Source organism: Prionailurus bengalensis, chromosome A2, assembly GCF_016509475.1.
Source record: "Prionailurus bengalensis isolate Pbe53 chromosome A2, Fcat_Pben_1.1_paternal_pri, whole genome shotgun sequence".
Taxonomy (NCBI): domain Eukaryota; kingdom Metazoa; phylum Chordata; class Mammalia; order Carnivora; family Felidae; genus Prionailurus; species Prionailurus bengalensis.
In genome coordinates, this window is record NC_057348.1 from 55,979,024 (window position 1) to 56,002,292 (window position 23,269).

The 23,269-nt window shown below is 54.8% G+C and overlaps 1 protein-coding gene across 1 annotated transcript; it reads right to left on the reverse strand.

Moving 5' to 3' along the window:
• Window positions 1-849: 849 nt before the first annotated feature.
• On the reverse strand, window positions 850-23,269 carry HDAC11 (histone deacetylase 11). Its single transcript, XM_043588237.1, has 10 exons — window positions 23,161-23,269; window positions 22,064-22,212; window positions 19,750-19,850; window positions 9,063-9,179; window positions 7,747-7,789; window positions 5,957-6,033; window positions 4,867-4,929; window positions 3,769-3,865; window positions 2,700-2,878; window positions 850-2,575 (listed from the first exon to the last, which is right to left on the reverse strand). Coding segments are annotated over exons 1-10 (1,044 nt in total). The 5' UTR covers window positions 23,163-23,269; the 3' UTR covers window positions 850-2,359.

Consider the following 23,269-nt stretch of genomic DNA (forward strand, 5'->3'; position numbering starts at 1 on the left):
CAATGGAGAACAGAGCTGTAACTTAGGCAGATGAAACCCCTTCTCCCCAGGCCTCAGCCAGACGTGGCACCAGGGTCTACAGGAGGAGCAGGGAGGGGGCTCTAACAGGCTAAGCCACTTGTCTAAGGCCCCACATTCAGGCCCAGGTAGAGCACGGCTCCCACATGGGCTTGGGTTCCAAGGTCTGCCCGCTCCCCTGTGTGCTGGGGGGGAGGGACTGCCCTGCCTCCCATGCCAGATGTTCATGCTCCAGATCTCCAGGAGGCTCTGGATGGAGTCTCCTGCAGAAATCTCACGCCCCCCGGGCATCAGTGCTGCTCCCAGCGGGCTCCACCAGAAAGTGCTTTCCCAAGCTTTCCTGCCCCCCAAGTTCTCCCTATAGCACATGTCCGACCCCGGACTTCCCCCCAGCCTGTCCCCCCTCTCACCCTGGGCTCCAGGACCCCCCCCCATCCTGGTCAGCAAGGTGCTCGGCTAGAGACTCAGCACTTCACAAAGTTGGCATGTTCCCTTGGGTTTTTATAACTTGGGGTATCACTTAGCAAAAGCAGACAACTCAGGTCTTAAGAACAGATACTGGGGGTGCCTGGGTGGCTCAGTCGGTTAAGCGTCCAACTTTGGCTCAGGTCATGATCTCACGGTCCGTGAGTTCGAGCCCCGCATTGCCTGCTTTGGATTCCATGTCTCCCTCCCTCTCTCTCTCTCTCTCTCTCTGTCCCTCTCCCCGTTCTCACTCTTTCTCTCTGAGAGAGGCCATGTCCGGCCTCGTTCGATGTGGATTTTAAATCTTTACTTCCTCTAATCCTTAGGAGGTAAGGATGCTCCATCTCAAGAACACACAGCAACCAGTCCGATCAAGAGCCTTTATGGTTCTCTACAAACAGAAGCTCAACGGTGATGAAGCCAGCCCACTGCCTGCCTCCATGTGTCACAGGCCCCAGGTGGAAATGAGGGGATGTTAGGTACCTTGAGTCAGATGCAGAGAAACCAACGGCAAGGGCAGGGGGCGGGTGAGGGGGTCCAAGGGCGTGGTTAGTGCCTCGAGGTCTAGTCCAGGAGGTCAGCCGTTTTGACAGTTCACGATTTTGAAGCCCTTCCTCCCGTCCCCCAGCAGAGGGAGCACCAAGGGAGTGTAAGGGAGAAAGTGGGGAAATGCAGGAGCACCCCCAGATGGTAATGAACGGGAGTCCCCCAGGTATGGTTGACCGGGGACCGGGATGTGCCTCCGCTGGCCCACTTTTTCTCCCCACCCCACCTTTGATCGCTAAGAACACACTCAGGTAATGAAGGGTGGATGCTCTCCCCACCCAGCTCTCTGCGGGGGGTCCAGGGTGTCCCCTTCAGATTAGAGTTGAGAACAAGGTCAGGGTCTGGGGTTTTTCAAAGACCAGAAGTCAGGGCCCACTTGGGACCTTGGACACTGGAAGCAATAGCCCCACCTAAGGCCCTGCCCCAGGTCCTACCCGTTACAACCCACGGGCCAGGATGGATATGTCTGCCCTCCTTCCCAGAACTCCAGCCTGACCACCGGCACCTCCGTCCTCACCTGGGGCCTCAGGTCCTGTAGGACCCGGCTTGGCCACCTGTCCCCATCCCCAGTGTCCCCTTCTGGGCCTCACCCTCCTCTGTCCCCTCCTCAGCTGGGTTGGCAGCCCCCTCAAGCCTCCAGTGCTGAGGCCCATCTCTGATAGGCAGGACCATGACTAAAGCACAGATTTGGAGCTCCTCAGGCCTCTCCTCTCCTTATCAGCACCGAGGAGCCCTAGGAAAGCAGGTCCAGCCCTTGCTTTATTGAAGGGGAACACCAGAGGGGAGACGCCACTCGAGCCCCGTTCCCCGCCACCCCTTACATCCAGGACACCCAGGACCAGGTGTCCTGCCTGCTGGCTGGGAATCCAGAGTCCCCCTCCAGAGGCCTCACTGCAGCACCCAGCTTTCAGACCCCCCCACACGGACACAGGCACCCATGGCTCCCCATGCCCTGCCCTAGGTGAGGGCGAAAGGGTGGGGCAAATCACATGACTCCTGCCCCCAAAGCCTCACCTGCCCTTCTCCCTCCTCGGGAAACTGCCTGCCTCTGCAGGGCCTGGTCAGACCTGGGGCCCCATGGGAGGTCTTCTGGGACTCAGGCCCTGCCTTCTGCCCCCGCCCACAGAGGGGCCTGGAGACCCTCTGACACCCAATGGGGAGAGCGGAGGGGCTGCCCCTAAGGCCAGCCCGGTCGGGGACGGGCCCCTGCCCCTCGGCACCTCCTGGCAGCTGCCCCCACCACCCCGTGGTTAGAAAAGGAGAAGCGCTGAGGGGCGGGCCGGGCTGAGGCAGGCAGGGAACCGCGCAGAAGAGCAGAAGGGTGGCGTGGTCAGGGCACCTCGGGAGGCAGCAGAGGGGTGTCCGAGTTCTGTGCCGAGACGCTGGGGGACTCAGACCCAATGAGCCCGAGGCTGTACAAATTAAGGATGGAGTCGGCAATGATGCGAGCCGTGCGCTTCTGGTATCCACCCGAGGTCACCATGAGGATGGGCACCTGGCGGCCGCGGACCACCCGAAACACCAGTTCGTCCCGCTTCACGATGCCCTGTGGGGGGAAGGGGGAGGCTGACTCCGCGGCTTCCGGAAGTCCCGCTGTGATCGCCGCTGCTTCCGCCCACCTTCCCTGCTGCACACCACCCCCCCGCACCCCCCTCAGGGCAGGGACGCACCTGGGGGCTGATGGACAGCCCCCCAAGGCGGTCACCCTCAAGGATGTCGGTGCCCGCGTTGTACACGACCACGTCCGGCAGGTGCTCCTGGAGGGCTTTCTGGAGGTTCCTCTCCACTTTATCCAGGTACTCGTCGTCCTCCGTGCCCCACTCCAGCTCCACCTTCCGCCTGATGGCCTCTGAGGGAGAGACAGGAGTAGCCCCGTAGGCAAAGAAAGGCCAACGAGCTCAGGAGGGCCCAGTGCCCCAGCAGGATCTGACGCAGTCTGACTCCAGCACTGCTCCCCCTCATTCATTCCGCCCCAAATGAAACTAAAGAGCGCCAAGAACCGCAAAGGGGGCACGGCCAAGGGAGAGAAGGGAGTGCAGAAGAAACACTTTGCCCTGGGGATTTCCAGACCCCCTGTCGATGACATCTGGAGCCTCTGCCCAGAAATGAGGACCCTGCTGTGCCCTCAGGCCCAAATCCAGCACCTTAATCAGAAACCAGGCCACTGGGCCACACCTGGGGCTGAATGACCCTGAGCAGATGCACCGGCATAAACGTGCCCTTCCTGCACTTGTGTCCCCTATTTGCAAAGTGGGCAGGGCCCTGTGTCTTCAAAGTTCATCTGAGAGTCTCCGCCTTTTGGCTGGTAAGTTTAACCCCCCTGCATTTATTTTCACAACTGTTACATTTGACATCTGAAAATGCATTTTGTGTTTTCGACTTCTATTTTGTATTTTCGACTTCTCATATTTTTCCTCTCATTTCTTTTTTGTCATTCCCTATTTGCCACCAGACAAATGCATACCCAGGAGGGCTCTATTTTTATTCTCCTGGTGGGTACCCTGATGTAAGGACCCACACATGTGTTTGTCGGACAGGTTTATGTGATCTCGGGTGGGTCAAGTGACTTCTTTAGGTCTCAGTTTGCTCATCTATAAAATGGGAACACACCCCCACCTCCAGGGCTGCTGAGGACAAATGAAGTGACTTCTGCAGAGGCCAGCATGTAGGGAATACTCAGGAGAGAGCTCCATATGAGCACGACCGCACTTAAGACTGAGGGATGAGGGGGCAGCTTACGCTTGGCGAAGCGGTCCCCGGGGTAGATATGGCGGTTATACACATCCATGATGTACACACGCTTGTCACCCATGAAGTCCCGTTCATGCCCATTGCCCTGTGGAGAGGACACAAAAGCTGCTTGCACACAGGGGCCCTCAGCAAGGCCAGAAAGCCTGCACACGCCCACCCCAGGAAATGCCCCATGAGCCTGCGGAGCTCGGCTGGTCCCTGGAGGCAGAGGGTCTCGTGGCTATTAAGTAGCAGAGCTGGAATTCAACCTCAAAACGCAGCCCCATGACCTTCTAGCATGACCTTGAGCGGGGCCCAGCCCTCTGAGTTTCCTCTCCATGGAATGAGAAAGGAGTTCTAACCCTGCCACCCTCTGGAGTCTGTGGTGGGATCGGCTGGGATCAGGGACGTGAAAGGGAACCTGTAAAGGGCTGTGCAGGTATGCTCAGTTCCGAAGCTCAGTGTCATAGGACTCCACTGCGGGGTGCCCAGCGGCACACAGGCACAACAGCAGTGGGGGGGGGAGGTGTCCTCAAGAGCCCAGGTGACACCCTGCCCGGTCTGACCGGAGGAGCCAGCCCCATATTTGGAGCCCTGAGGAAGAAGTAACCCGGAACCTGAGCAAGCCTGAACTCATGCGTGTGAGCATCTGTCTGAGGTGCAGCCCCACAGTAGTCCTCAGCTCCGTGCAGGGGTGGCACCCCAAACTGACTAGGAAGCACTGGGGAGCCACAGCAGGCTTCAGGGCGTGAGAATGGTGTCGCCACCCTGGGCTTTAGGAAAAGCCTTCAGCCAGGTGTGTTGGGCAGTCAGAAGGGAGGAAGATCCTTTGGTTTGACCGAAGCAATGAGGCGGACCCCGTGCCCTGGCTGGGCTGAGTGGCGCAGAGGGACAAAGACCGACCCTCCACTTTTGGCCTGAGGCACAGAGGATGAGCAGCGAGGGGAGAGGCAGATCAGGGTGGGGGGAGCAGAGGCCCAGCTTGGGGCTTGGCAATGTTCCCAGGGGGAAGGGAGCCCCCCCGCAGTAGGGGGCTGTGGGACAGAGCTGATGGGCATCAGCTGGGGGGGCGGGACCATGAGACTGCAGCCCCCACAGGGTACTCACCTGATGGGCATCGAGATCAACGATGGTGGCTCTGGAGATGCCCTCCACTCGCTCAAACAGAAACTGCCAGGGGAGGAAAGGGGGAGGTGAGGACTCAGACAAGCCAGAGGACATAGCCCCTTGGGGATTCCCAATTGGCAAGGGGTCAGGTGGGAGGCCTGACAGGCTTGTGGGCAATCAGGCCACCGGGAAAAGACCTCACACACTCAGAACTGTGTGGGTCAAGAGAAGCATGTGTGCAGGGTCAAGGAAGGCTCCCTGGAGGAGGCAGCATGTGCTGTGCCCTGAAGGGCTAGAGATTAGGAGTGGGGCAGTTGGGCTAGCTCTTAGAGAAAGCCCGGGATTCCTAGAGGAATATATATGGGTTAAGAAGGTGAAACCTCTCCCCAAGGCTGTGCCCTCTGCCTTATCCCACAAGGCCAAGTTCTCATGCCTCCTCTGGGAAGCCCTCCTTCCCCTCCCTACCCCCAGGAAGGTCTCCTGTGTGTCACCCTCTCTGAATGACCAGGGTCTGTTGACCTGCTTACTCCCACCATTAGTCTGTGTGCCCTGGGAGAACAGGGGCCACGTCAGTCCATTCCTGATGCCCAGAACAAGGCCAGGCACAGGGTGGTTAAGGGGGGCTCTGCAATCCAGCAGAGGTGTCGGCCAATGCCAGCTCTGCACCTTTTAGCCGTGTGACCTTACCTCCCCAAGCCTGGGTTTCCTCATCTGCACACATGAGGATTAAATGAGGGAAACCTGGGTGGCTCAGTCGATTAAGCGTCGGACTCTTGATCTCATGGTTAGTGGGATCGAGCACGGAGCCTGTTTGGACTTCTCTCTCTCCTGTCTCTGCTCCTCTCCTGCTCCCTCCCTCCCTCCGTCTCTCCCTCCCTCTCTCTCTCTCTCTCTCTCTCTCTCTCCCCCACCCCGGAAAAAAAAAAAAGGCACAGAAAGTGTCAGATCTGCGTTGGAGTCCCTGCCAGCTTCCTCCCCTTCTGAGACTCAGTTCCCTTCTCTGTAATGTGGAGGAGAACCCCAAGTTGGGGGTGGGGGGGGATTCAAGGGAGGGCTCCTGGAGGCGAGCCCCACGCACGCACGGGCGCACCTTGATGGCCAGTGTGATGTCCGCGTAGGCACAGAAGCCTCCACCCCGGTCACTGGAGCAGTGGTGGAAGCCTCCACCTGCGGAAGGGCAGACACAGCGTGGTCAGGGCCAGGCACTGCCCCGCCCCTACATCCTCCCCGCATCCCGTCCCTGCTCAGCTCCCAGGGACAGGCTCCCAGGACTCCAGGTCGGCAAGTTGAACTGAGCACCCGGGCGCGTCACCATCCCTGGGTCAGGAGGTAGCTTTGCCATCACAGCCATCCCTACCCGGAGCAAGAAACCTCGCAGGCTGTCCCAACGAGTGAGTCCACAGTGCCTGTCACAACCCCCAAGGGCTAGGAGCTTATCTTTCCCCAAACTGTCCCTTGCCTCTGCAGAGCCGGGCCGGCCTCCAAGAGACTTCCCATGCCAGGGAGGGGTGGTGGGGCTATGGGGGACCCATTGACCCTGGGACAACCCAGATTCTGCAGGTGGTAGAAAGGGATGGTCAGGAAGGGCACCTTCTGATGGTCTTGGCCACCCACGGCCATGGGGAAGGCCTTAGACACCAGGGTCCGGCCACAACCTCCCCCCTGAGAGCCCATTGCCCTGCAACCTGAGTTTCGGGGGCCTCTGAAATTGAGCCCAACAACTGCCCCACCCAGCAGTTAGGGTCCAGGGCTCACAGCTACAAAGGATGTGCCTATTCTCATGCCAAGAGGCTGTCAACGGATCTTAACAAGATAATAGCCAATAATGAACTCCTAACCAGGCACAGAGCTCACTGAAACCTCCCTACCTCCATTCTACAGATGAAGAAACTGAGGCACACAGAAAATCAAGCAACCTGCCTGGGATCACACAGCTCACTAACAGCAGAACCAAGATTCAGACCCAGGCTGGATCAAGACCTGGCCTCTTAACCTCTATCGGGTCATAACATCTTCCACGGGGGAAGGGCCTCCCGAGGCCCTCGTGGGGACCCCACTGTAGACACACACAGGGCATGCCTCTTTCATCCATCCGTTCAGCAGTAGACCGTCACATCACGGTGATGTCAGATCCGATGTTCAGTACCTGGCAATACCAAGATGGAAGAGACCGAGCCCTGGCCTTGTGGAGCTCACAGCTGAAGGCGGGGGTTCTCCCCCACACCCATTTCTTCATCGATATGATGGGGCTGACATGATAATGCCCAGCTCAAAGGAGAGGCCAGACAGTAAAGAGGTTTGCTAACTGTGAAGTGCTGTACCTCAGTGAGGGACACACAAGGAAGGGATGAGGAAAAACATCTGTGTAACCCTCCCGTGAGCCAGTCTTGGGGGAGAGTCCAGGGGACTCCGGAGTGCTGGCCCTCAGGTCCCTGACACAGCATTGACCCTGGGCCTGTCTGCCCATTACGTGACCGTGGCCCTGAAGGCTGTCCTGGGCCCTGGGAGGCTGATGGAGTTTTTCAGGAAAGACTGTGAAATTCTGCAGGTTTCAGCCCCACGCAGGGCTGCCCAGGGGATGACGCAGGCTTTTACAGACAGAGTGAGCCCCTTGTCACTGGAAGTATGCAAAGGCAGGGCTGGGGAGCCATCTGGAGAACACTTTTAGATGAGAATCCCACACCAGATGGAGGCACTGGTTGGTCCCTCCCAGGCACCAGATGGCCGAATCCCCCCCCCCCCCTCCAGACCACTTTAAGAAGGAGGTTCAGGGTGGCTCTGAAGGCACCAGAGCATCTGAACTCACAGTGGTTGCCTTCAGGTTCCTCCTGGCCCTCCCAGCCCAAGGACCCAGCAAGCCAGACCGGCTGGGGCACTCACCCACATTGATGGCCCAGCCTCGCTCCATGGCCAGCTTCCCTGCCTTTGGAGACAAGCACAAGGTGAGAGGCACAGGCAACCAATTCCCTCACTCATTCATTCACTGATTCACTCATTCATTCATTCATTCATTCATTCATTCATTCATTCCATAAACACCATTTCCAGAGAACTCTGACATAGGATGATCTATGAGGTAGGGTTCAGGAGACCCCCAGCCTCCAGCAGACTCAGACTCAGTCTTGGAAGTACCAGGCTGGCTGCTGTATGAGAACTGCAAAGCCGCAGAACTGTAATTCTGAGAGACGACTAGAAGAAATCAAAGTTAAATAGTTATGATCACACGTGAGCTGACAAGGATCTTGATGAGGCTTTCAGTGGAAAAATAGACAATTTTTGACCCACAGAAATACGGTAGGCTGAATACCAAAATCTTGTAGGAAATCATGGTTTGGGAGTGGGCAGTGATATTTAAAAAAAAAAACAAAAAACAAAAAACAAAAAAAAAATTTCCAAAGCTAAAAAGAAAACTATAGATCAATAGGTCTTGATCTGGCTCTGGATGAATTCATCCCACACCTAGGGGGCGCCTGGGTGGCTCAGTGCGTTAAGCCTCTTCTGACTCTTGCTTGCAGCTCAGGTCATGATCTTGCGGTTTGTGAGTTTGAGCCCCACACTGGGCTCTGCACTGACAGCTCGGAGCCTGCCTGGGATTCGCTCTCTCTCCCTCTCTCTCTGCCCCTCCCCCTGCTCATGCTCTGTCTGTCTCTCTCTCAAAACAAATACTTATGAAATATTCTTTAAAAAAAGATTATCCTACATCTAAATCTGAAATGTTTCTCTACCTCCAATTAACTCGGCAGCCTGTGGCTAATTTTAAAGACAACTACATATGGGATGAAGAAGCTACTTTTGCTGTAAGTATTCTTTACTGTCACCCCCATGATGGGCAGTGAGGGGAGCATCGCCCATCACTGAAGCCATGGGGGCTTGGTTTTGCCATCTTGACTTGAGAACACTATAGCCATAGCTTGAGGATACACCCCCTGGGGAAAAGGGGATATATCTTATACACCAGCAAATACGGTAACTCTCATAGGAGGTCATGGGGGAAGGAACAAGGAATTCTAATGTCCCCAAGTGGGAAAGGCTTTGGGAGAAAGAGTCATTGTTACTGTGCCTTGAGGACTATTTAGGATTTTGTTCAACTACAAAGTGGGAGGAGAGTATTCCGGATGGAGAGCCCAGAGTGGGCAAAGGCCCGGAGGTGTGGGGTCCCAAGCCCAGCCCTTCCTCCCACCTGCATCCCCACCTACCATGATGGTTCCTCCCGTCTGGGTCCGAAGGGGCTTCAGCACCTTCCTCTGCACAAGGAAGTTGGGGAGAAAGATGACAGGGGGGATCTCTGTGATGGTGGCAACAGCAAAGGACCACTGTGGAAGGAGACACAGGTTGTTGTGCCCAGAGCGCAGAGGCAGCAGCTGGGAAATCAGATTGCCAGTTTCCAGGTGACCTGGGAGAACTTCCAGTCAAGTGCAGTTCCTTTGGTAAGAAGTGAGAGCCCCTGACCCAGCTTTGGGCTCAGTAAGAACAGTTCCTTGCCTTAAAGCTGTTGGCCCACATTCCTCCAAAGCCCTTGGCTGCCCTCTTGCGCCCAGAGCGAGAGCTGCAGAGGACGCCAAGTCACAGGGGTGGCAGACCCAGCCCTGGCCCAGCCCACCCACTGTACAGAAGGGGGAGGACACTGAGGCCCTGAGCTGGGAAGACCTTTCTTTCCAATGTCAAACAGTGAGTCAATGGCAGAGCCAGCACTGGAAGCCCAGGTCTGCTTCCCCGGCACATGACCTCGTCATCCACTAGGAATCGGTCCTCCCTTCAAAAGGCATATCAGGCCCTCGTTTCTGGCTACCGAGGCAGGAGGGTCTAGGGTACCCAAAAGGCATTCGCACGAAGATTAGGACACAGCTTTCCCTGTGACCCTCCCAGACCCCGGGGCAAATGTCCATGGGCCCAGATCCCAAACCATCTGCTGCCTGGCTGAGAATGTACCTGGATCCGTGCTCCCTGCTCTCCTCTGACCCCAGGCAGAGCCTCAGAGGGGCCCAGGGCACTCTGTAAATATTTACTGAGGCTCCAAGGTGGGGGCTACTCCTGTCCTTCTGACACAGCCCACAGCCCAGCAGGAAGGCACTCATATGCAATGTGGCAAAGCCTTTTGATGGAGAACATGGTCTGGGTCCAGGTGGGAACACAGCAGCTTTCTGGACGCAGTGACCTCCAAGCTGAGTCTGAAGGTGAACGGGAGTTGCCCGGATGTCACAGTCAAGGTGAAAAGACAACTACTGGCAAAGGGAAGTGAGTCCGCACTCACGAGAAGTTGGGTACAACTGGGGCGGGGCCAGGTCTGTCCCGTAGGGCCTGTGCTGCCAGAGAATGTTCTCTCTCAGACAGCCTCATCAGAGCAGCAGGGAGCCATCAGATGGTGCTTGCCCAAGCTATTCTGGCTGCAGCAGGAGGACCAATTAGGAGAACTTGAATAGAAGCAGCAGCAGCCCCAGGGAGGAAGCGAGAAATAATGAGGGTCCAGAGGAGGGGAGATGGGGAAGGTTAGCAGATAGCACGTAGGGGATGGGCAGACAGAGGAGTCCAGGATGCAAGGTTGGAACCCCAAGACTCCAACCCTGAAGGCAAGGGCCAGAAGGGTAGCCCACTGTGAAAATCGAGGGCTGTCCTGGGACAGGGTGGGGGTGGGGCAGAGGTATGGCCCTCAGGAGGCCAGGCAGAGAGGAGTTTCAGGAAGGAGTAAGCCAAGGGAGGTGTTGAGAACGGGGAGCATGGCCACTGGGTTCTCCCACCAGGGGAGGAGATTTAGGGCAGGAGAGGCATGTTCAGTAAGGGCGAGGAGTCAGCAGAGAGGAAAGAGGATGGGCCAAGGCTGAGGTAGGACAGCAGAAAGGACATATGCCTGGGAAGGTCCTGGCAGGCGCCTTAGCCAGGGGGCACTACTTGAGGCCAGGGAGAGAAGGCAGAACAGGCCCCATGTCAACTTCCATAGGGTCCAGGTGTGCTGGGAAACCCAGGCTGCCTGAACTGCACTGAATACCTGTGTGGCCACCCCCAGCCCCCACCCAGGCCACCAAGGCTGAGGACAGTTGTAGGCTGGGGAAGCCCTCACTCAAGTGAAGGAGCTGGTGAACGTGGCGTATGGCCCACAGACCACTTGCAGTCTGAAAAGGGAGGTGCCCCTCCAGCCTTCCTCAACCCCCGGCCTCCCAGCTGCACCATGGAGGCACCACAGGGCCTGGGAGGTGGTACAGGTGCTAGAGCTGAGACCAGCCAGGAAGGCTGGAATGCTCCAAGACCTGTCCGTGTGCGTGTGTGTGCGTGTGGTGGGGGACAGACCCAGAGAAGGGAAGGTGGCCGGCTCTGACTGTTCCTCACACCAATCCCACTGCCCAACACAGGCTTGGCCTATGGGAGGCATGGAACCATGGTTTTCTTCCTTTCTTTTTATTTTTCATTAGGCTCCATGGGGCTTGAGCCCATGACCCTGAGATTAACCGTTGCATGCTCTACAGACCCAGCCGGCCAGGAGCCCCAGAACCACAGTTTTCTATGAATAAACAGTGAACACACAACTCAGCTGCTGAAGGAACACGTTAAGCCACTGCCTCCCTCTCTCCCTCAGCAAGCTAGCAGGGAATAAGGATTGGAAGAAAATGAAAGCTTATCCCAGCCTCCTGAGGGGTCCCATATAGACACAAAACCACGAAGGGGGCATGTTTTAAAGTATGTTCCGCAGCAACTGCCTAGCCCAGCGTGCTATCAGGAAAGGGGTCCACATCAAATGACTCTGGGAAACACTGCTTATGTTGTCCACCTCTTGGAAACTCACATGGGAAACATGTAAAGGGCTCGAAATTTTGCCGTACAGAATCCTATCCACTGCCCGAGTTTTCTGGCCACAAACCTCTGCCGGCCTGCCTTACTTTTTACACAACGCCTACTGACCTTTGGAAAGCTGCAATCACGTGGGACACACTAGGGAATGAATCTTCCACGGGCCGGGTATACAGTCACCAGAAGCACGTCTGGGATATAGCCAAGGGGACCAGTCCCCTTGGGGGAAGAGTCACGTCTGCCAACGTTTCTCCACTTCCGGCAGTGAGAGATGGTGCCAGACGGCTCAGCCCTCTCCCGGGCCCAGCCGTGGCCTCTGTGCAAGGCAGTGGTGCTGCCTACTGATGAGCTAGACTCGTGCTGTCCCATCCAGCGGCCACCAGCCACACGTGGCTACTTGGGTATAATTTTAAGTGAAAAATTTTTTATTAGAATTTTGTTACTTCAATCAAGAAAATAGAATTTCGTTCCTCAGTCTCACTGGCCATAGTTCAACTGCTTGATAGGCACGTGTGCCTAGGGGCTACTGGCCAGGGCCATTCCAGAACATGTGCACCGTGGCAAAAAGTTCTATTGGACGGAGCTGCTCCAGAAAAACCACCAGTGGCCAGGGTGAAAAATAGACGGGGTGGGAGGGGCAGGCTGGCGGCTGGGCCCTGGAGGAGGGGGTGGGCGGGGAGGTTCTACACAGGGGCGTGCAGGGCAGCAGGCTGGGATGAGGGCACCCAGATCAGGCCCTCTGAGAGCCTGGCCCCAGGCAAGGGCATTGAGGGATGGGCTAGATGGGAGTAGGGTGGGGACAGGGCTCAGAAGTCCTCCTCAGAGTAAAAACTGGTCCGACTCTGGGCTTTGCCACTGCTGTGTCAATTTGGACACAACCCTTACTTCCCTCTCGTCTCCTCATCTATGAAACAGGGACCCCACCCCACCAGGCCTAAAACGGGGCCTTAGACCAATCTGCGTGGCCTGTCCTCAACTCCCCATCTGAAGACCCCCCCGGCTCCACCCCGACCCCTGCCCTTGCCTCATCTTTCTGCACAGCGCCTGTCTCTACCTGGCGTTACGATATGTCTCAGTTGTTATCTGTCTGTTCCAGAAGGATGCCACAGCCAGGAGTGTAAGCACACACTCATTCTCATTCCTGCTATACAGATGATGCTGAGAGTGAAGCCTGCACACAGCAGGTGCTTAGGGCGCATGCTGCCCACCCTTGCCCAGACTCCTCCCTGCCTATACACACTCCCTGGAGGAGGCCACCTCCCCTGCACCCTGCACCACCCAGGAGAGCTGGATGACTAGCTGATAAGGGGCTAGGACACTCTGGCCCTCTGCTCCCAAGACAGCACAAATGCAGAGCCCTCCTGGGGTCAGGTGAGGCCATACGTGTGCCCAGCTGCTTCCCCTCCCCCCCTTACAGGTGTCACCCGAGGCTTGCCCTCAGGGAATCCCTTGCACCTCCAACCCCACCACAGGCTCTGCTTCTACGGCTGTGCTTCTCCAAGTATAGTTCTCAAACCAGCAACACCAGCACTTGAGAACTTGTCAGAAACACAGAGTCTCAGTCTCCTCTCCAGACCTCCCGAATCCAAAACTCTGGGAGTAGGGACCAGTGATCTGCATCACGACAAGCCTTCCAGTGGATTCCAATGCTTAAGCAAGTTGCAGAACCACTGCTCTAGCGAACTTGAGCCCATAGTGCTGAATGAATGAATGAATGAATGAATGAATGAATGAATGAATGACATAAACAGAGGAGGTTTTACCACCCCAGCCTAATGCCCACTGCCCACCAAAAGGCCTGGCCTGCGAGCTTCCCCAGTAGAGACTGGCTACAACCCCATGTGGAGGCCCCAACTGCTTGGTTTGGGTCAGAACTTTCCACCAGTGGAAGTGGGAGCAAAAGGAGAGACAGGAAAAAAATCCACACCATCATCTCAGTTGATGAAGAAGGAGCCTTTGGCAAAATCCAACACCCTTTCATGATAAATTCCATCAACAAACTAGAAACAGAAGGGAACTCTGCCAGGCTGGCAGAGGGCATTTATCATACACACGTGCACACGCAAACACACACACACACACAATCACATAGCTATCACCATACACAGTGCTAAAAAACTGGAAACCTTCAGCCTAAGATCGGGAACAAGAGAGGGATACCCACTTTTGCCCCTTCTATTCAACCTCACACTGGAAGTTCCAGCCAGAGCAATTAGGAAAGAAGTAACAGGTCTCCAAACTGTAAAGGAAGAAGTAAAACTAATCTCTATTCACAGATGGCATAATGTTAGCTACAGAGAATCCTAAAGAATACACACACACACACACACACACACACACACACACCCCTATTAAACTGAAGAACTTATCCAGCAAAGTTGCAGGATCCAAGATCAACACACAAAAATCAGTTGTATTTCTATACCTTAGCAACAAATAATCCATAAAGGAAATTTAAAAAGCAATTCCATTTAAAATAACAATGGAAATAATAGAATACTTGGGAATAAATTTAACCAAGGAGGTGCAAGACCGGTATACTAAACACTACAAAACACGGCTGAAAGAACTTAAGAATCTAAACAAATGAAAAAATAACCTGTGTTCATGGGTTCAAGACCTAATATTGTAAAGATGGCAATACTTTCCGGATTCCTCTACAGAGTCAACACAATCCCTATCAAAATCCTGATGGCCTCTTTTGCAGAAATAGAGAAGCTGATCCTATAATTTATATGGAATCTCAAGACACCTCAAATAGCTGAAAAACCTTGAAAAAGAACAGACTTAGAGAACACGCAATTTCCAATTTCAAAACTTACTACAAAGCTTCAGCGATCAAAACAATATGGCAGTGGCATAAGAGAGACATATACATCAACTGAATAGAACAGAGAGTCCAGAAGTAAATCCATACATCTATGGCCAACTAATTCCCCACAAGGGTACCAAGACTAGTCAATGGGGAAAGTGTTGTGTCTTTAGCAAATGGTGCTGGGAAAACTGGAGACCACATGCAGCAGATTGAGGTTGGGCCCTTACCTCACACCATATACAAGAATTAAGTCAAAATGGGCCAAAGACCTAAATACAAGCTAAAACTCTTAGAAGAAAACATCGGGGTCAATCTTCATGACCTTGGATTTGGCCATGGATTCTTAGATGCGACACCAAACACACAAGCAACAAAAGATGAAAAAGATAAGTTGAGGTTTAGCGACATTCAAAACTTTTATGCATCCAAGGACACCAGCAAGAGAGCGAAAATACAACCTACAGAATGGGAGAAGATATTATTGGCAAATCACATAACATCCAGAACATACAAAGAACTCTTAAAACTCCATAACCAAATGTCTTAATTGGGCCTGTGACTTGAGCAGACACGTCTTCAAAGAGGCGATATAAATGTCCACCAAGTGGCTGAAAAGATGCTCAGTGCTATTGACTGACAGGGAAATGCACATTACAGCCACAATGAGATACCGCTCCATACCCACTAAGGTCGCTGCAGCCAACCAACCAACCAAACAAACAAAAACCATAAAATAACAAGCGTGGGTGAGAATGTAGAGAAATTGGAACCCTTGTGCACAGTTGTTAGGAATGTAAAACGTGCAGTTGCTGTGGGGGTCATTTTGCTCGCCCCTTGGTTACCCTGTGACCAGCAATTCCACCCCTAGGCATGTAACCTAAATAACTGAGTACAGGGACTCAGATATGGACTTGTACATGCGTGTTCATAGCAACAAAAGGCTAAAAGCTGGAAGCAGCCCAAATGCCCATCAACTGAGAAACGGATAAACAAAATGTCTATCCACACAACGGAATATTATTCAGCCGCAATGAGGAATGAAGCGCAGACTCACGCCATGGGATGGATCATTCTTGAAAACGCTACGCTTGTGCTTGCTGATAGAAGCCTCACGCCAAAGGTCACGTGCTGTGTGACTCCACGCATGTGAGGCCTCCAGAAAAGGCAAGTGCAGACAGCTAGAACACAGGCTGGTGGTCGCCAGGGGCCGGGGAGAAGGGGAATGGGAGCGGCGGCTTTGTGGGTACCAGTTTCCCCTCGGAGCGACGAAAATATTTTGGAACTAGACAGCAATGGTCGCACCACATCGTCAATGTAACAAATGCCACCGATGTTTACACTTTAGGATGGCTACTGGCTAAGCTATCTGAATTTTACTGTAATTAACAAGAAAAGGAGACAAGAGCCCCCTCGGAGAAGAAGAGAGAAGTGAGAGAGAGAAATCAGAGGCCCGGGGAGGGGGCCCAGTTCCCCAGAGACTCTCTAAGCCTTTAGCCCCCTGGTGTTCTGGTGCGAGGGTCTGTCTCCCTCCCAGACAGGACTCCGAGTGCTGGGAGGTCGGTGACCAGGCCCAAGAGGTGTCTGGACTTCCTGAGGCTCAGGTGAGCTTGGCTTGTCTCTCTCTCTCGCATGCCGCATACCCAGTCTGAACCGCAGAAAATTCTACTGTTTCCTCTTCTTTGCAAACTCCAACTCCTACCACTCCCCCAAAATCCACAGCCGCTGTTTCCAGCCTCGTCTGAGAGCCCGGATCTCTCACCAGATTATTGCGACGACCTCCTTCCTCACTGATCTTCCTGCTTTTGTCTTGCCAGCCTCTTCTCATCACAGCTGCCAAGCAATCCTGCTAAACCCTAGATCAGACCACATCCCTCAGCTTAACACACTCCTTGGCTCCCACCTCCCTCAGAGCAAACAGCAGTGGCACCAAAGGCCCCCGTGTGGTCTGGCCCCTGATCATTTTCTGACACCATCTCTTGCCAGTCTCCCTCCCGTTCCCTCCGATCCAGTGGCAATACTGGAACACACTGCAGATACTCCTGCCTCAGGGCCTTTGCACTTGCTAATCCTTATACTTGGAATGCACTCCCTCCAGATGCCCACATAGCTCACTCCCTCACTGCCCTCAGTCCATGATCACATGTCAGTAAGTCCCTCCTTGACCTCCTTATTTCAAACTGCAGCCCCTACTCCCCCTTTCCTGCTATACTTTCATCCATGGCACCGAGTGCCTTCTAACACACCGTATCATTGACTTGATTATCGTGTCTATTGGCTGACTCCCCCAGATGTCAGCTCCATAAGGAGAGGGACTCCATCTCTTTTGTTCTATCCTGCCTCCCCTGGAACAGAGCACGGTGCTCATTAAACAGTTGCCGGATTAAAAAACAAAACAAAACAAAACACTTGCCGTATAAAGGTATCCCGAGCACCGCCTAGCTCAGGGTGCACAAGGACGAGATGTCAGATCTGTGTCATGCCACCCCACACCCCAGGCAAACTGTCACTGGGGTTAGCAGAAGGCAGGAGCCTGGCCCTGGCCCAACCCAACCAGCACCTCCAGTGGGGCAAACTCTGGGCCTTTCCCACAGTAGGCGCTCAATACACATTTCTTTCCCTGAATGGCCATCACCTGGCAAACATCAGGTACTGTATCCCCTTCAATGCCTGGAGGACTAAGCATCAAAGGCCACACCAGGCCAGGGCCAGGCGTGAGCCCTGGAACATGGGTGAGGCAGCACAGGGGAGAGGGTGACCTCCCACGGTGCACACAGAACAGCTGTGGAAACCAGCAGGAACTCTCCAGGGCACTGTTCCAGATGCCCGCAGCAGAGAAAAAAAAGAAAAGGAACATTGCAGAGAGCTGGGGGGAGAGGGGAAGGGGATGAGGATGAATAGAGGCAAGGGGAATGCTCCTGAGCTGCAGCCCCTAAGTGCCAAAATGGGCATGGTGGTTCCTGCCTGAGCATCAAGGGCACATCATACCATGTGGCTCTCCCATGGTATCTGGAACAAAATCCAAACTCCGCCCACGGCTTGCAAGATGCAGCGTGGCCTGGTGCTGCTGGCCTCCCTGACCACATCTTGTGCCACCTCAGCGTTTTATTCCCTTGAGCATCCTTCTTCCCTCTAGGAGGCAAAGTCCCCTCCCCCTGTAGGTATGTGGTTCTGGAACATTCTTCCTTCAAAGCTCCACACGCTCTTCATTCTTTTGTCTCAGCTCAAACCTCACCTCTGTGAGACCCTCCCCGACCACCCAGTCACCCTCCACCCTCCACTTAAGTTACCCTCTATTTTTTTTCCCTTCACAGCCCTTGGTACTCTGTGAAATCCTCTTGGGTCGTTACTTCTTTATTTCCAGTCTTCCACAACAAAAATGCAAATCCATGGGAGCAGAGAAACTTGCTTATTCTTCATTTTGTACCCAGTACACAGTCAGTATTTGGTATAGATGTGTTGAATGACTGAATGCTTCACCTTAGTAGGTGTGATGGAAATCAGCCTGTTTCTCTTTTTGCTCTTGCTGCCAGGGAGCTCCAAGCCAAATATATAAGCTCAACCATAGCATCTTGGTTAATCCTTTCAGTTGGCATGTCTGAATGCTCCTGCTGCCCTTGACCTCAATTGCCTACTCAGGTCTCAACCTGTTAATACTTTTTTTTAATTATTACCTATCACATAGTAAGCTGCCTTTAGGCTTTTGGGGGCCCAAGGCCAGGGACACAGTCAGCCCTGCACAGTTCCCCTGAAGGCTCCTCAAGCAGGTGGCATCCTGGAGCCTATCCCCCCCTCCCCCTCAGCCTTATTCTGGCACATTCACATTCAATCCACCCTGGTCCCACTCTGTTCTGGTCTCTCCCTGCCCGGACCCGTCGCCATCGGTCCCTGTTCCCCACCCTCACCCTCTGGACTCTGGAAGGCATGTTCTCCTGGCCCAGCTCCTGGGCTATGGACTGTGACCACGCATGTCCAGGCCCCAGGAAACCAGGGCAGCCAAGGACTGGGCTTCCTGCCAAGGCCTCGCACACCTCTCTCTCCCAGGAGCCAGGTTGCAACCTCTTCCTGGTAATCTTTCATGAGCTGACACTGTCACAGCTTCATCTAGAATTCTCACAGCTCCAGCCAGAGTGGGGGAGGAGGGCGGGTAGCAGCCGTGACCAGGAACCAGGAAGACAGACTGGCTTCTGGATGCCCTGCTTGGGGTCTCCCTGAGGGCTGCTGGACCTCCTGGGTGACCTTGAGCAGGGCCTAGGCTTTTCCACCTATAGAGGGGAGGGGCCTGGTGACCTCTGGCATGTGCTGTGGCACTGAGTCTAAGACAAGGTGGGGGTCGGGGCTCTGGGCTCCCACACTGTTGGCAGAGGACCTGTGGCATCCCCGACCATGCCCCCACCAGGGCAGGCTGGCAGCACCAGGTTCTGACGCACTTCCCCAGCCTCGCTTCCCCTCTAGACGAGCTCCCCACGCAGAGGCCTCAGAACCTCAGCACTGATGACAGCTTCACGAGCTCCTCTGGAAAAAAGTCACAAGCAGGCAGCCTGGAGGCCCAGTTTGGTCTGCAGGTAGGATTTACAAATGTTGAAATGAGCTGCCGCATTAAGAAACCAGGGACTGCCACTTAATCTGAATTTCCCACTTTTCTTTGAAAGTCAGGCTTTCTGGCCACATGGGGCCCCCAGGGCAGCTGAGAGGCAGCCACCCACTTGGGAAGGGGCAGGAGCCCCCCAGTTTGCCCCATACACCACCACTACCACCTGCCTGGCCACTTGTATATATCCCTTGCTCAGACCTGGGGAGTTTCACACTAGTTTTTGGCCCAACAGTTTTCAACAAGTCTTTAGCAGCAGAAGCTCTTAGAAAAGAACCTCAAACGTCAGCCCGATATAAAAATAGACCTATGTGGGACAGCTTTGGTTGGATAAAGACAAGGGGCTGGCGTCCCCTCACCCAGCATGTCAGCAAGGGTCTCCAAGGCCTGTTCATAGAACACAGATTGAAAGGCACTAATGTAGAAGCTCTATGAAGGTGCAAACTCCGCCAAGTGGTCGTCCCTGCTTTCATACCCCCAGGGATGGGGAGCTCACTACCCCCTGGAGCAGCCTAACCCATCCCTGGTATCTGCCTTTTTGACACCTCTCTCCTTCTCTTGGGGTCCACAAACTCACATGATCCCCCTGCATGAGGGGCAGGAATGGAGCCCCTTGGGGCTGTGCTTCCCCAGACCGAGCTGCCCCTGCTCTGACCACCCACCCTGGTCAGCAGCCGTCCCCAGGCCCCAGACCCTGTACCTTGAGCTCGTTGAGATAGCGTCTCGTGTGCACCACCAGCAGATCCTCGTCCGAAGCCTCCCGTGCCTCCACCAGCATGCCATCTGACAGAAGCTTCTCTTCTGAAACCACAAAGTGGGCACCCTGCTTCCCTGATGGCCTCATGGCCGACCCGGCTCCAGACCACCCCTCGGAACAGGCTGCAGGCTTAGCCTCTGCTAGCCCTGCCCCAGAGGAGGTGGGAAACGGCTGGCTTTTGAAAACAGGTCGCCTCCCAGGCCAGTGTGGACAATGGCCAGAGGGCATTAGGCATTGGGCATGAGGCGATCCTTGGGTTTCCCAAGCCACCAACAGCTGAGAGGTGAGCTGGACAGCTTTCACAGGAGGTGGCACATGGGTCGATAAGGCTGACTCAAAATGAGAAAAAGCCTTATCAGTTCTCCCTCTCCACCTTCTGGTGATGTCACGGGAGGCCCAGGGTGGTGTGGTCTTTCAGGCCTGCCTAACCCTCGCTCATCTCCCTTCTTAACCCAAAAAGCAGCGACCTCACAGACTGCAGCACCCTGAAGTGAATCACAGTTTTCCTGCATTTATGTTTTTACCACGACCTTCTATTTATGGCCAGTGAAACTGGCTTTTCCCATTTAGATGATATAATGTTTCCTTTTAAAACAAGTTTACTTAAGTTTTTTTTAAAGCAGAGGCTAAGTCAATTAAAAAAAAAAAATGAAGTAAATAACGGAGCAGGTGGTATAAGGAAACGGCAAGGTCCCCAGAGTGGTTTGCAAATAACTGATGTTGGGGAAACACTGCAGTATTTTATCACCCCTCACATCCACCAGACAAGATTTGCTCTGTTCCGCCAAAGAAGAAACAGGAAGTGGTCTGGGGCACAGTGAGAACAGGACCATGATGCTCTGGGTTCTAGGGAATCAAAGGGACAAGGTCAGAATCCAAAGAAACTGTTTTAATGTGTAACCCTTAGAAAGCAAATGATCCCATACATTTCCTGCACATAGCTCCACATACAGAAGGCACTCTCCATCGCCCCTCCCCCCAACAATATTCCAAGTCTCCCCACTGCCTTCAGGCAAAGGGCCAGCTCTTTTCCTGGCAGCACCATGTGGCCCCTGCCTCCTTTCCACCCACATCCTCCGAGGAGGAAGGAGGGAACTCAGGAGGACGGTCAGCTCAGAGATGAGGGAGACAAGGAATCCTATGTTGAGCTACTGGGTAACGCAGGATCCCAAGAAAGGGCAATGGGGGGAGTGACTCAGGCTGAGTCTGCTGGAAACAGTGCATGAAGGGCCATAGTCAGGGAAGCAAGATGAGCAACAGGCTGGCTCCGCGTATTCTCACCATCCTGGCACACCACTTGTCCTTCTTCTACTTAATAGTGTTCTTTGAATGCTCACTCTGGTTACTATTGCAAATGGAAAATCCAAACCAATTGCCATAAATAGAAAAACCCAAAATAGAAAACATATGCGATACAAACATACTGCTATTAATCTGTAATTTGATTCTATTTTCTGCAACAGTGTGGCTCGCTCTAGATTTGTTAAAAAGGGAGATGCGCTTAGGTGTTAAAGACAGGCTAGCCCCAAAGCGAAACTGTCTCCATGGCATGATCAGGATTGTGTGATTTAAAGATCCACCATGCCTCTTCCTATGCCAGGTAATGTTCCCTACTTCTGTTAACTGAGGAACCCCTAATGCAGGGAAAAGGGAGAATATTCTCGCACTAGCCTGCTGTGATGCCTGAATTTCCCACCCAAACCAGACCCCTGGATTACAAACCGAAGTAGAAAGCACAATCCGGAGCACCACCTTGCTCAGCGGAATGAGCTGTGACAGGTGCGAGCCTGAAGCTCTGGGTTCCAGACCCCACTCTGCTACTTGGTCACTGTGTGACTTTGGGCATGTTTCCTAACCTTTCTCGGCTCCAATTTCCTCCATCTGCAATCAGTAGGGTTTGGAGCAAAGGCTGTCTAGTTCCTGGACTCTCGGAGCTTATGGGGAACAGACACTGGATTGCTCTAAACTTCACCTTCCTGGTGTCCATCCTTAATCAGCCCCCCTTCTACTGGGCCTCCACGGACAGGGACAGGACTTAAGCCCACAGTGATGGGGAGCAGTGAAGGTCTGAGGCAGGGACATATCATGCTCAGACGCCTGTACTGAAAAGACTCTGCCCGCATGAGTGGAAGGCAGTCTGAGGGCTGAGAGTGGAGGTGGGAGACTGCGGCTTGTGTCAGGGAAGACACAGGGAGGGGCCGGGAGAGAGGGGTGGGTTGGAAGAAGCAGCTGTAGGGTCTGATAGGGCCTTCCATACCTTTCAGGAAGCTGATCACCTTGCCCCATTTTCCCGCATCAAAGGGGTGCAGTTTCTCCAGGCCCATGAAGGTTATGTTGTAGCGTGGTGAATACACGATGGGCCAGCGTGTCTCCGGCACATGCTGGTACAGCTGAGTTGTGTGTGGCCTTCCGTGTGCACAGGGACAGACACAGAGACAGGGGCAGTCTCAGTGTGGAAAGCAGCCTCCTCCTCGCTGCCGGCTGACTTTGACCACACAGCTCCACAGCCGCAGGAAAAGGGCCTCTTGGCAACAGCAACGACGGTCATGAGAGCAGCTCCTCACTGAGCATTGGCTCTCTCCCTGCACTGTCCAACCCAAACCTCACCGGAGCCCTGGGAGGTAGGCGCCACCGGTCCTAACAGAGGCTTGGAGGGGGAACCAGGCGTGCCCAAGGTCACACTGCGGGTGGGTGCAGCACCGGCTGTGCACCCAGGTGTATCTGGCTGCCAGGCCTCGGCACGTCCCCTCCACATTATTACAATTATCCTAAAAAGCTGTGTGGCCCTAGGCCTCAGTTTCCTTAAGTAAAACATGTGGCTGTCGCGAGATGATGCACCGAAACAGCTGAGCACAGAGAGCGCCCTATCCCTGAGAGCTGGGGGTGGGGATGACAGTTCCCAGAAACAGCAGGTCGGGGTTCACGCAGACTGAGGCCCAACCCGCAGCCAGGAATGGAGATCACCTCAGCCTAGCCGCGCAGCTGACCCCCCTCCCCCCCATTACACCTCCGCACAGGGACCAGAAACCCGGCGCCAGCTGTTGCCACTGCGGGAGGCCTCCGCACAGCCGGTGGAGCCCGGGATAGGGCAGACGTCAGACCCGCGCCTGTCGCTGGGCCCCGCCCGGGTCGGAGCCCCGCGACCCTCACCGGTCCCTCGGACCGCAGAGAAGTGGCGCGAGGCCGGCCTGGGCGCACCCGACCCGAGCGCCCCCTCGCCCGCCATACCTGGGCACGCACCTGGCGGCCCGCCGGGTAGCCCGCGCACTCGCGCTCCCGCCCACGGGGACCCCTGGGAACCCCGGGGTCTTGGGTTGGCGCCCCACCCCGCGCCCCCACCCCTGCCTCACTCACATCCCGGGGCCGGGCCCTCCCTGCGCTGGCCACTGCTCGGCGACCGGGCGGGGCAGGGCACGGCCCCGCCCCGGACACGCCCCCGGCCTCGGCCTCCTCCGCTGGGGGC